At 39.9% G+C, this 13,053-nt stretch overlaps 1 protein-coding gene across 2 annotated transcripts in view; it reads right to left on the reverse strand.

Moving 5' to 3' along the window:
* Positions 1 to 13,053, reverse strand: part of PTPRR (protein tyrosine phosphatase receptor type R) — a 228,625-nt gene that overhangs the window by 13,844 nt on the left and 201,728 nt on the right. The window contains exons 11-13 of one of the 2 annotated variants that reach the window (XM_010988223.3): positions 7,923 to 8,033; positions 6,397 to 6,554; positions 1,674 to 1,787 (exon numbers count right to left, since the gene is read on the reverse strand). In XM_010988223.3, coding sequence (XP_010986525.3) covers positions 1,674 to 1,787; positions 6,397 to 6,554; positions 7,923 to 8,033 — 383 coding nt within the window. The other variant, XM_031463125.2, reaches the window with a different exon arrangement.

Genomic DNA, 13,053 nt, shown 5'->3' on the forward strand with positions numbered 1-13,053 from the left:
TCACTTTGTTTAATGCTGTACTTGTAGCATCTAGAAGAATGCCTTGGGGTTAGGCAGTGGTTGATAAATATTCTCTGTCTGAAAGGAAGAAGAAAACTCATATTCCAGCCTTTCAGGACAACTCTCCTCCCACGATAGCACAGGGAACTGCGGAGCGGGGAGGACCACTGCTCACATGCCCAGACAGCATCTTTCTCTCTGTGCCTGATCTCAACAGGCACCTATCTGTTCACTTTCTCCATCACCGACTCAACTGTTCACTTCCCCAGGCTTAGCTGTAGAGCAAGGAAGGAAAGAAATTTTTTGTTTGTTCTATTTTCAACACGTAAACAGAGATCGTCACAAAGGTGATCAAACCATCTATAAATAAGAGTGACTCTTTCCCGTCACACTCATTAGGATGGCTGCTATTCAAAAAAACCCAAATGGGGTGGGAGGGGGATAAGTTAGGAGTTTGGGATTAGTAGATACAAACTACTATATATAAAAAAAACAGCAAGGTCCTACTGTAGAGCATAGGGAACTATATTCAAGCTCTGTAATAAACTTATAATGAAAATATGAAAAAATAATATATCTATATGTATAACTGAACCACTGCGCTGTACACCAGAAACTAGCACAACATTATAAGTCAACTCTTCTTCAATTAAAAAAAACCCAAACAGATAACGTTTTGATAAGGGTGTGGGGAAGTTGGAACCCCTAATGCACTGTTGGTAGGACTGTATGTCGTGCAGCTGCTACAGGAGAAAGTGTGGTATTCCTTGAAAAATTAAACATATTATTAACATTCAAGTCAGCGATCTCGTTTCTGAGTATATACCCCAGAGAATCTCAAATAGCTATTTGTACATCCATGTTCACAGCAGCGAACAGGTGGAAGCAACCCAAGTGTCCACTGACAGATGAATGGATAAACAAAATATGGTATAAATATACAATGGAGTATTACTCAGCCTTAAAAAGGAAGGAAATTCTGACACATGCCACAACACAGATGAGTCTTGAAGGTATTATGTTAAGTGAAATAAGCAAGTAACAGACAGACAAATATTATATGACTCCAGTTATATGAGTCAGAAAGTGTATGGTGGTTGCCACGAAATGGACATTTGCTGTTGAATGGGCACAGAGTTTTGCAAGATGAAAAGAGTTCTGGAGATTGGCTTCATGACAGTGTGAATGGACTTAACCCTACTGAGCTGTACTCTTAAAAATGGTGAAGCTGGTAAATTTTGTTATGTGCATTTTTTTGCAATTAAAAAACAAAGTGAAAAAAAACCAGACTCTTGGTAGCAGGACATATGCCTCATTTTAAAAGATCAAGATTCAAAAGTGAAAATCCAGTTAGGTCAAGTGAGACCGTACCTCCAGAGGAGCATGGGGGTGAGACTAAGAGGAGCAGCTGCCCCCATGCACAGCCTGCATGACATACACGGAGGGGTTAAGTATCAGCTTTTGGTGTTGGGCTCCTGAGAGTCGGTGTTGCAAAGAGTATTTTCTTCGATGGCTTTTAAACATAATATTTTCTTAATTGAGCATCTTACAAGATCTCTATAGAGAATTAAGACTTCAGAGCTTGTGGTGTTTACCAAGTCAGGCTGATCAGATCAGGCAGTCACGAGGACGCCGCTCTGCAGTGTCTATGACACCAGCCGGCAGCCACTCACCTGTCTACACGAAGCTGGCAGACGATGCTGAGAGCATCCACAACGCCTTCTTCCTTCAACTGTCGACAGCCAATGGACGTAGCAATAAAACACCCCGTCCTGCCTATCCCTGCACTGAAAGGAACAGACAAGGAATTCAAAGGTGCAGGAAAAATAGCAAAGATAAAATATATTCTTTTTTTTTTTTAACACTGTGTCGTTTATGTATCTGTACAGCATTGTAACAATAAAGAAGCACGGCGTGGGGGAACACACCACAAATTCAAGACACTGCTGCCTCTGGTGTGGGTGGTGGAGAGGACAACAGGACTGGAGAAAATAATTAGGGGACCTAAACAGCATTTATTAAAGTAATCAACAGTATGCTCCTTTATTAAAAATAAAAACAATCTGCGGTGAAAAGAAAGTGAAATTAAATTAATGTCAGAAACAAGAATGTTTCATCACCAATTTTTTTTCACAGCTACTATAGTGATAATAGTCCCCCAAAATAAATGGTACAAACATTAGAAATGAAGAGAGTAATTTTACATTCTTTATAAACGGTATTTTATACCTAAAAATAATAATTAGAAACACTTACACCTTTAGCATTCTAAGAACTTTAAAAAAAAAGATTCTTTTAAAGGGGTATCATTTATTTGTATATTTATTTATCATTCATTTTTAAAAATGTATTTTCTTTTTTTTTAATATTTATTTTTTTGGTGGCAGGAGGTAATTAGGTTTGTTTATTTATTTTTAGAGGAGGTACTAGGGGTTGAACCCAGGACCTCATGCACAGGACCTCATGCCTGCTAAGCATACGTTCAACCTCTTAGGCAATGCCCTCCCCCCTTAAAGGGGTATTTTTAAAAGTAGAAACATCAGGAGTCATAATAATAATAATAACACCCACAGCAGCAGCAGCAGCAGCCCTCCTGGACGGAGTGTACAAACGTGGCCCCGTGCTGGGTGCTTACACAACACTCTGCCCCGCAGTCACATGCAGGAGGATGAGTGGGGTGGAGGGAGGTGGTGGGTGGGGGGAAGAGTGGAAAAGGCATCAGTTGTTCTACAAAGAATAATCAAGGCCTGAAATTAGGTCGGGTCTGGGCAGTAGCAAGGAGGGGAAGGACTTAACACACATCGCAAGCAGGAGAGTGAAGGAGTGGAGGTGAACAGTGAGAGAGGCCAAAAGTCAAAGGTGGGACTGGAAGAATGGTCGTGCTATCCAGACAAGGGGGGGTTCTGGGATGAGGGCTGATCTGAAGGAGAGAGTGGGGCGTGTGGTCTTGGATAGACTGCTGTGGAAGGTGCTAGCGGATAACTGAAGATCTGGTTCAGTTTAGGAGAAAGGATGTGGCTGGAGGCACATATTTCCAAGTCTTTTTTTTTTAATCAAGGTTAACAGTTGACTAGAAATACTACCTCTCTGGAAGGTTTACACACTAATCTCCTTTAGACGGTATGCTATCAACGTAACAAGCTTGCTGTCTCTCTGCCATGTCAACCACCCTTTTGTAAATTTCTCTCAAATCTACAATTAAATCCCCCAACTGTCTCCCAAACTCTAGATCCACATCCTGCCCCTCAGCTGGCTCTCTCGCTGCTTCTATTTCACACTTGCTGCCGCTCAATGTATCTAAATCCAATGTGCCTAAAACAGAATTAATTATCTTTTTCCTCAATGGCATTACCAGTCAGCCACCAGTTTTTCAGCCTAGAAATCTTGGAGCCGTCTTCAACATCTCCCCCTCTCTCACCTCCCACTTCCAATCTGCTACCAGTTCTTCTATTTTCCACCTCTGCCGAGCTGCTGGGATCCATGCTTTCCTGTCTATAAACTGTGCTCACATTTTTGAAATCTTACTTCATGATTAGCCATGATCTCATTATGGCTTCCAAGTCTCCAGTCTCTTCTTGGACTAATTCATGATATACACAGCTGCTTGGTTCATTTTTCTAAACGAGGGACCTGATCATGTCACTTTCTACTCGAAAAGTGTAGTTGGCTCCCAAGAGTCACAGCACAATGTCTAAGCACCCTATCACGATATTCAGGACTTTGCATGATATGGATGTGACGAGCTTTCAAGCTTTCTGTCTTTCTTGCTGTCTACCTTGTACCCTCTGGGCCACTGCTTTCATTTGAATCACTGGAAACATCTCTTTTATTTTCCAATTTTCCTTTTTGGGTTCATGGTATTTCTTCACTCAGGAATGCCCTCCCTACCAATCTTTAAAACCACAAACATTGGTCCTTGTTTCAAGATCCTGTTTTAACATTTTTCCAGCTTTTCAAGGCTTTCTTCAGTCCTCATGATTTGAATTAATAGTTCCCCTTGTGGCGCTCAAAGAGCTCTTATTTCTCCTATTTGGCACCTTTTTCCTGTTGGATGTGAGCGCAGAGGAATTCAGAGGAGGAATGAGTCCCTTCCAGTCGAAGTGTTTATCCAGAATTTGTTTTGGTAAAGAGACGGGACCCGAGCTGTACCCTGTGAATGGCAGACGTTTTGGTTTTTGGTAATCATGAATGAGAGAGAATGTTCCATGTATGACTGGTGTAAGGAAAGAACTGCTGTAGATGAGAAAGCACGATGTGTGACAATGGGTGGCTTGACTTGAGGAAGTTTTCCTAGAACAGATAAGGGAGATAAGGCTGGGAAGGTACAGTGGGGCCTATAAAAAAATCTTTTTTTTTTTTTTGAAAGTATTATTTTGGGGGGAGAAAATTAGTTGTTTTTTTTTTTTTTAAATTTATTTTTAGAAGAGGTACTGGGGATTGAACCCAGGGCCTCGTACATGCTAAGTATGTGCTCTCCCATTTGAGTTATACCCTCCCATCCATGGGCCTATAAAGGATCTTTTTTGGAAAGCTAAGAGGTTTGGACTTCATCCTTAAAAACAATGCTACTCTATTTTTTTTTTTTTTGGTTGTTTTTTTTCTTTGAGAATTTGATGAAAACAATGGGCTTTTGCTCCCCAGAAAATTCACCTAACTTGATCTACCCAAATCTGTTCAAGTCGTTTCGAGGAGTTCACTGACCCCTGTGGCTAATCCACGGATCTGAGGTTAAGAACGTCTCTGCTCCAGGCAATACGAAGCCTTTGAGAAGTTTTGGGCAGAGGCCCCATGTGATGAAGGAGGGTCTTAGGCACATCACCCAGGAGCAGTGCACAGTCAGTGGCAGTGGGGGTGGAGCACGGGGCACTGGGGGGTGTGTGTGTGCAATTAGCCGACTACTTCTGACATACATGGGTGAGGTCACGAGGGCCTGAACTTGGGTGGTTGGGCAGGAAGTGGTGATTATGGGCGAAGCTTTGAAGGGAAAGCCAATCTGGTGACTGATTAGATACGGAGGCTGGAGCTGAGAGAAGGGCCAAAGATAACTGTCAACATTTGATGTTGAGTGCCTGGAAAAAAGATGGTCTCATTCTTAGAAACAGCAATCAGAAAGGGACCTGGTTTTATGAGGGAAATGGTTTGTTCATTTTAGATATCCTGTTCTATGGCTTTGGGTGGGGGACGGTTCCAGCCCTAGAATATGGCCCATTCGGTCCTTTTCTTCAGCCCCAGGCTAAGTTTAGGAGAAGGCCTAATGTTACAAACTAGATAATGACGCTTTGGATAAATAGACAGATAGTGAATTTTGCTCTTAATTAAACCACTAAGGTTCAAAAGAAGGCTAACACGATCATCTGAAGTCATACACCTTTTTAAATTAAAAATATCATCAAAAGCTATCTTATAAGACCTAGGAGGTTAAGTAAAATAACACAAATTAATTAGAGTAAGTATGGAGGATAAATGATGGGTTGTATAAATAACTTTAAAATATGGGCGTTAGTTTGGGCACACGAACAGGAAAACCAGGGGGAAGAGGTACAAGCCAGAGGGAAAGACCTTCAGGCTAGAGCTTAGGGAAGAGAACCACCACGGACGTCTGTCACTTCGTCAGCCTGGCCTCCAGGACCGCACGCTCCGGTCACAGCGCTTTGTTTCCCTCTTGGTCAATTACCACTTGCCCACTTCCCATTTCATAAACTTATTTCCACCTGTTTTTCATGAGGTTAACTTTTTTTTTTTTTTAGAATAATTGACTGGTTTTCACCATATTTGACATAATAAATGTTATCAGGGTACAATCTGAGTAAAGTTCAGGTGCCATCTTGAAACAACAAAAAAGTTGTTGATAATGAAAAAAAATGTCATTCCTGGCCCACAGGAGACTGATGAGCCTAAATGAATCTGCGTTTCAAGGTAGAGGACTGAATGAGGTCTCCAGTTCCCTGAGCTGTTATATATTATTGTATATTTATATTATATAGTATTATTTATTACTATAGAGGTGATATTTTCTCCACTGTGTGATTGTTTTGGTTTTTTTTTGTGAGGGGGAGGTAATTAGATTTTTATTTATTTATTTGTTTTTAGTGGCGGTACTGGGGATTGAATCCGGGACCTTCTGCATGCTAGGCATGTGTTCTACCACTGAGCTCTACCCTCCCCCCTCCACTGTGTGCTTGTTTGCTGACAACATGCCAATAATGTCACTTCATTTCTGTTAAGTATCGTCTTGATCAAGGCTCAACTATTAGGAAGTTAACCAGTTTAAACACATATTTAACTTATCAGCAAAGTCAGAAGCAGGAAGCAAAACCCAACTTCCACCTGCTCTATGACTCTCCAAAGGGTAGCCATAGCCAGTTGCTTTGGCAGAAGGGCCCGTCCATCCCTTACCTGCAGTGGACAACCACAGGCCCTCTGCCTGCAGAAGCAAGTCTGTCTTCTTCCACATCCAGCATGAGCTGCAGAAGGGGCTGGGCACTGTCTGGAGTCTTGTGATCGGGCCATGAGGTGTACCAGTAATGCTTCACGTGTTGGGTGTGACTTCCTTGCTGGAAATAGTAACAGCCACCAAATGCTTCATTTACTTGTGGGACTAAAAGTCATCCAAACCGCAAGACTGAATGCCGACTATCACTCCCATCTTGCTGGCAACTTACTTCTAGGTGGAAAAAAAACCTAGGGGATTTTTGAAGACTACTCTTTTACCCTGAGAAAACTTTCCTGTAAATATGCTGAGGTCAAAGTTTGACAGTCTTCCTTCTATTAAACGAGAAATACATATTTAATATCTAGTATAGAAATATAGGCTTAATATAGAAATTATACATTCAATATAGAAAATGTGCATATGCTAAATATATATTTGTAATTTGTTACAATAAACATAAGGGTAGATGAAAATAAAGCCAAGAAAGAATCAGGCTGGAATGTGGTTTCTGCTCTTGGAACATTTCTGACAGGTTATTATGAACATATTGACCAATATAAGAACACTTAACTTTATATTCAGTCACTCCAATAATTGTACAGTCAACGCAAATTCCAGTTTTTGACAGCAGTGAGGAATCTGGTAGTAAAGGAGTGACAAGGGGTCACTAGATTAGAAACATTTTGAGTGAGGGTCCAGGTACAACATCTCAAAAGCCAGTGCCCAGCTGGGGGCCTGTGATGGACTAGGCACTCAAGAACGCCTGTGAAAGGACAGGTCCTGGTAAGTGCCTTGCTGCCCTGAACTTCCCACTAAAACCCATCAGTGCACCCCCGCCTCTACTCCCGTCCTCTCTGCCATGATGCTGTCCCAGCAGCGAGGCTCTGGATAGAACTGGATTCTTTGGGAGAATTGCTCTCTAGAAGTAAAAACAATACCATGGCATCTGCTGCCTGTAATTTAAATAAGATAACTTTTCTGTGACGTAATCTGGTCCAGGAAAGTCCCTATAAATGACTGTAACTCTAAGTTTTGGAAGATCTTATCAACACTTCGGGCTTTTCTTGCCTCCCACAGCCACCCACAAGTGCAGATTTTCCCTTTCACAATTTCCAGGCTTTACTCAAATCTGCTTAGACCAAAGTGACATTAAAAAAAAAATCATGATAAAGTCTCCAGCACAAGCCTTAAGTTAAAAGCAGTCAAAAGGTTAAATCAGGGATGTTACATGTATGCAGATTAGATCACAGCATCCTACTTAGTGAGTTTCCTTAATGTCTACTTGTATTAATTTAATTATTTCCACATACTGATAGTAGCTGACAACAAAGAAATAGAAAAGGGGATGATGTTAATTCCTCCTTGATCTTGATATTATTTAATTTGTTTAAATTGAATCTGCAATACTTTCAGGATAAATCATTTAAAGCAGCAATATCACCCTCTCACACTGTCTACTTCGTAGACACCTGCAGCTACACAGTCTTACCTTTAAGACGAGGTTTCGAACGGTGTAGTTATCACATTCATTTACGTTAATAACCAGAACCTCCACCTTCCCATATATTCCTCTCTTTTCTGGCCAGTAAAGCACGCATTTCTGGAGAAGGGAACAGAAGAACACAGCACACGTGAATGGTTTTTATTGGCCTTGGAACACTTATCATTCAGGCATCTCAAAAGTTCCTATTTTATTAGTCAAAAAAAAAAAAATCAAGTATCAATGTTAACAGTTCTGTAAATGCACTAAAACCATTAAAGTACGTATTTTAAATGGGTAAGCTTTCAAAACATGATGATATTACTATTAGCATTATTGTTATTATATTTTACAACTGCTGGGTTATGGAATGGGTTTCTGATCTAAAGTGATCTGATCATTACTTAAAAATGCATTAGATCATGCATTAAATGTTGTATTATTTTTAAAATATCCAAGCTACATTATTTGAAAAACTACAAAATAAGATTCAAGCATCCATACAAGCTCATATTATTTACTATTTTGCCTTTAAACAATTGCAAAAGAACTATTAATTTTTTTACCATATATTTTAACGATTAAGAATGTAAAGAGTAAAAGTTGATGTTTTATTTTGAGTGCCCAGGGAAGCAACTTAATTTTAGAAATATTGTTTAAATAGAACTTGTCACTTTCTTTCAAACACACATGCATTATTTACAGCGAAATTCCTTCACCTGTTGCCTTTAATAGAGAGCTTTGAATCCTCAGGACACCTGTTTCTTCACATCTATGTCAAAGGCATATGACCACACTTGAAAAATACTAAGTACTTAAAGATTTAAAAGAACAGCAAAAAATTTACAAAATTATAGAATTAAAGGAAAAGACAGTAAAGAATCAGAAACGTGCCTCCGGACTCTATGCTGCTAAGCACAAAATACTCTAGATCATAGAACCACAAGGAAGTCACTTCACCTAGTAGAATCACTGCTTCTTTCATCCATTACAATAAAAACATTTGCATCCTCTATGTTCTGGTCCTTCTCCAAACAAAGTAAATCATTTTCACCTCTATTTACATGCCACCCCACCTCCAAGACGATCAGGCAACCGGCTAAAGGCTGACTCTGGCTGATACAACATTAACATTAAGAAAAGAAACCTTTTCAAAATACAGCAATTTCTTTCCCTTCTCATTTACCAGTTGCCAGACGTCTCAGATCCCCCCCGGTTTGTTAAAGATAATCATACTAACCAGTCTGCCTGGTTTCTTTCAATGGAGCATCAATTATTTCGCTGCAAGACCCGAGCTATTGTGTGTCTTAAAACCCATGCCTCCTGGATGAATCCAAGAAGAGTGACAAAGAATCTCGAAAAAGGTATTGAACAAAGACAGAGACATTCGGTGGCCCAGCAGTCTGGCATACGTGCCCCATTGTCCACGATCGGGCCTAAGGAGCTGGCCCTTCTCTGCGAAGGTGGCTTTTGAAACCAGGATGGGAAGCTGAGCGAGGCAGGAGCTCCCAGCCTGCACCCTGACTCCTCACAATACAACAGAGGCTTGTGCACCTACTTGATAAATGGAAACGCTGCTCGCTTCTCTCCCAAGCTTGCCGGGGCCCTCCTGAATGTTTTTCTTGACTCTCTACCAAAAATGCAATTGGCAGCCGGCTCCCAGTAGACAATGCAATGTGACTTGTTCATTCAAACAACCCTTAATTAGCATCCCATCTCCTCTCAGAGATACAATAGCTTATTTTTACACACTGAATACGTCCCCCCCCACCACCACCCCTTTTAAGAGAACTAGAAAAAGAGACCAGATAAGTGTAGGTGCTTTTGAATGTGAGGTGGGGGGAGCTGCAAATGTAGTTACTTCTAAGAGCACAAGTTCACATTCAAATGATCTTCATGAACAGCCTTTCAGGGTTTCTTTATTGTGGTGTTAACAATGACGTGAAACAAGAAAATGCAAGGAAGGAAAATGCTCTCTTACAGATAATACTGTGAAGCCACACCAACTGTAGGTAATTCAGAATGGCATGCTATCTCGCAGAATATAGCCCCAAATCATCACTGTTCTTCTGCTAACTGGGCTGATTCTTTCAGTAAAATTTTCTGTTAATTCTGAGAATTCATAATTTGGAGGAAAAAAAGAGGTTTCCAGAAGGTCATGTGTCTCTTATACAAACAAGTAATTAGTGAACCTTGACTGTAAAGATTCTGGACGTCAACCAATTATTTATAAATATTGGTTTATAGCAAAAGTAGAATGCAATCCAAAGCGATGCAAACTCTTATTTTTATGATTTTTCTTTCTTTGACCCTCTCTCTCACCCCACCCCCCCACCCCCACTGGGGCTATTTAAGCATAAAGGGAGCAGATCTAGCTAGCATTTTAGTTGCCTGGAAAAAAGTAATCTATTTTTAAGTTACTTTCTTTTTAAATTCTATGCATTTAAAAAATCAAAGAGATTTGTGCTGTGAGCTAAAGACACATATTAAAAACAGAATAGAAAGTGGCTCTAAATAAACAAAAAGAAGACAGTGACATTTGGGTTACATTCACATATGAGAAGGACAGAATGGGTCAGATTGTCTAAAATTATTATGGTCATAGTTATTCTTGGCGTTCCAATTAAATATTACTAACCTAGATGCAGCAATTTAATATTCAAAGTGCCTTCACCAATATTATATCATTGAATCCCTTCCACGATCATTTGAGTTTGGCAGAGCAGAGAGTAGGTATTATGGTTATTATTGTTTTTAAAATCATTTTACAGCAGAGGAAACTGAAGCTCAGGTGTTTTGGTAGGAGTCTCTGAGAATATCTCCTTGGAGGCTTGGACCCTCTGAGCAAATATCACCTTATAAATTCAACTTTCTATCTTTTGAGTTCTGCACTATTAACCGACCAGCTTTGCAGCACAGCATTAACCAGCACTCTCCCTTCTCTCTACGAAATACGCTGATGCTCACAGAACACTGAATGCCCTCGGTCCACTCTCTTCCTAAATCCAGCACATCTTCACTATCTGCTGAGCCGCGTTCACCAAGTGGTATTTACGCCTGAACTTCTTAATGGAAGTTGTACTCGTTACTGGAGCCCAGTAACTCAATCAATGAAACACGAGTGAGAAAGGAAAAAAAAAAAAAAAGAACTGTTCTATGAAATAATTGCACACATTAATTACGTTTTCACTGGGGGGAAAAAGTGAATTAGTAAAGCAAACTGCAGTCAAATCAGATACAGGTGAGAACATTATAAAAGAGCAAAGCTTGAAAATCTAGACGGGATTCTGCATTCATATTGTTTTACAAACTTTTCAATGTTCTCCCTCCTTTTAAAAAAACTGAAATGGGACATTTTAATGCTGTATAAAGGGCATGATTTACACAAACTAGATGACCTAGAACTCCAGCTTTAGACCAATATTTTTTTAAAGGCAGTTCCATGATAAAATAAAGACCAAATTTGAATATCAACAAATGTACCTGGTTTAAGACAAAATAAAACATTAGAGGCTTTTTTTGTGTGTGTTTAAGCCTCCACTTGAACTTTTTTTTTTTTAATTTAGCTGTGTCAAATAAGCAGGCTTCTAACCAGTTAGAAGTGAAGCAGGCTACAGCAACTGAAAAGACTCTAATAGATTAAAAATTGAAGCGCCAAGTTATGTTTGGAATGTAAGCATGTTTGAAAGGACAGGTGAGTAATTTTTCCTAGGGGCTGTCAGCCTCTGAATGTCTGGCCATTCTTAATTGCTTGGGTAGCGTAACTGTCAAGCCCCTAGTCATTCGGGCTGCTGGGCATTGCTGGGCAGTGCTAGGTCCGGCTGCCTCTCTCACCATGGAGTATCTAATTCTGTTCCTCCAGGAAAGCTGCATACCAGTTGCTGGGTCTCCACTGTCCTCCAACACTGCCCTGCTGACCTTGTCTGGACACACAAGTCCCTGATTATGGGACTTCGTTTGCTCGTTTATTTTCCTTCTTGGTACAAAGTGTGAATCCTCTTGTTCACCTCACACTTCATCTCTAACTTGAGCATGACTTCTCCATCACTGTTCCAATCCACACTTTCAAACTGTCCACTACTTTAAGTCATTTTTTTTTTTTTTTTGGCGGGGGCGGTAATTAGGTTTACTTACTTACTTACTTTTTTTTTGAGTGGAGGTACTGGAGATTGAACCCAGGACCTCATACATGCTAGGCACGCACTCTACCACAGAGCTATACCCTTCCCACCTTGTCCACTACTTTGAATGAACAGATTCAATGCATTTTTTTTTTCCTTTAAACCAAATCAAAATGCCATGTGCATCTCCTCTTTCCTTCCTAAAGAGAATGGGCAGAGATTTTAACCTGGACTATAAGCAATTCAACACGCGGCTCTCCAGCCACCATCACTGCTTGCACTGGAATTTGCTCCCTTCCCACCACAAGTAGGAGGAAGACTTGAGGAGGGCGTGTACAGTGGGGAGGGGGAGGGGGAGGAGGAGTTGGGAGTCAGGCTGCTGACTGTTTGGCCTTGGGCATATTGCTTAACCTCTCTGTTCCTCAGTGTCCTCACTTACAGAGGGATTTACAAATACATTGACTGTAAAGACTGATTTCAAAACACATTGTCTGTACCGAATAAATGTTAATTATTTGGGAGCTCAAACAGCCCAGTTTCTAGACTGTCTATGTATATTTGAGTTACCTTCTTGATTCTCTAACTTAAACTCTAATTTTTTAAGCTAATTTAAAATGATTGAGATGATTTACTTTCATTTCATGCATTTGGAATATAACATAGCATCATTAACATTTGTTGCTAGTGTTTTATCAGAAAAATTCATTTTCTCTTCAAATGTACAGCTAAGAAAGTTTACTTACTTTTTAATTATAATTTACTTACATATTGAATAGCCAGTCATTCCCATCTGAATATCCATCAGATTTTATAATGAAACTTAAGGTAAACGTGGGATACACTGAATTAATATTTATATTGCAAAAAACCTCTTTTTCGGATGTATTTAAATAAAGACATATCCATAGTAGCTGTAATTTGACTTAATGAAGCCATTACTTATCTTCTTTCGTATTCATAAGATTCATATAGCTTGCCATCTATAAATGTTAAAATGACCACCTGATCTCAGAGCAAAC

This window comes from Camelus dromedarius, chromosome 11, assembly GCF_036321535.1.
Source record: "Camelus dromedarius isolate mCamDro1 chromosome 11, mCamDro1.pat, whole genome shotgun sequence".
NCBI lineage: Eukaryota > Metazoa > Chordata > Mammalia > Artiodactyla > Camelidae > Camelus > Camelus dromedarius.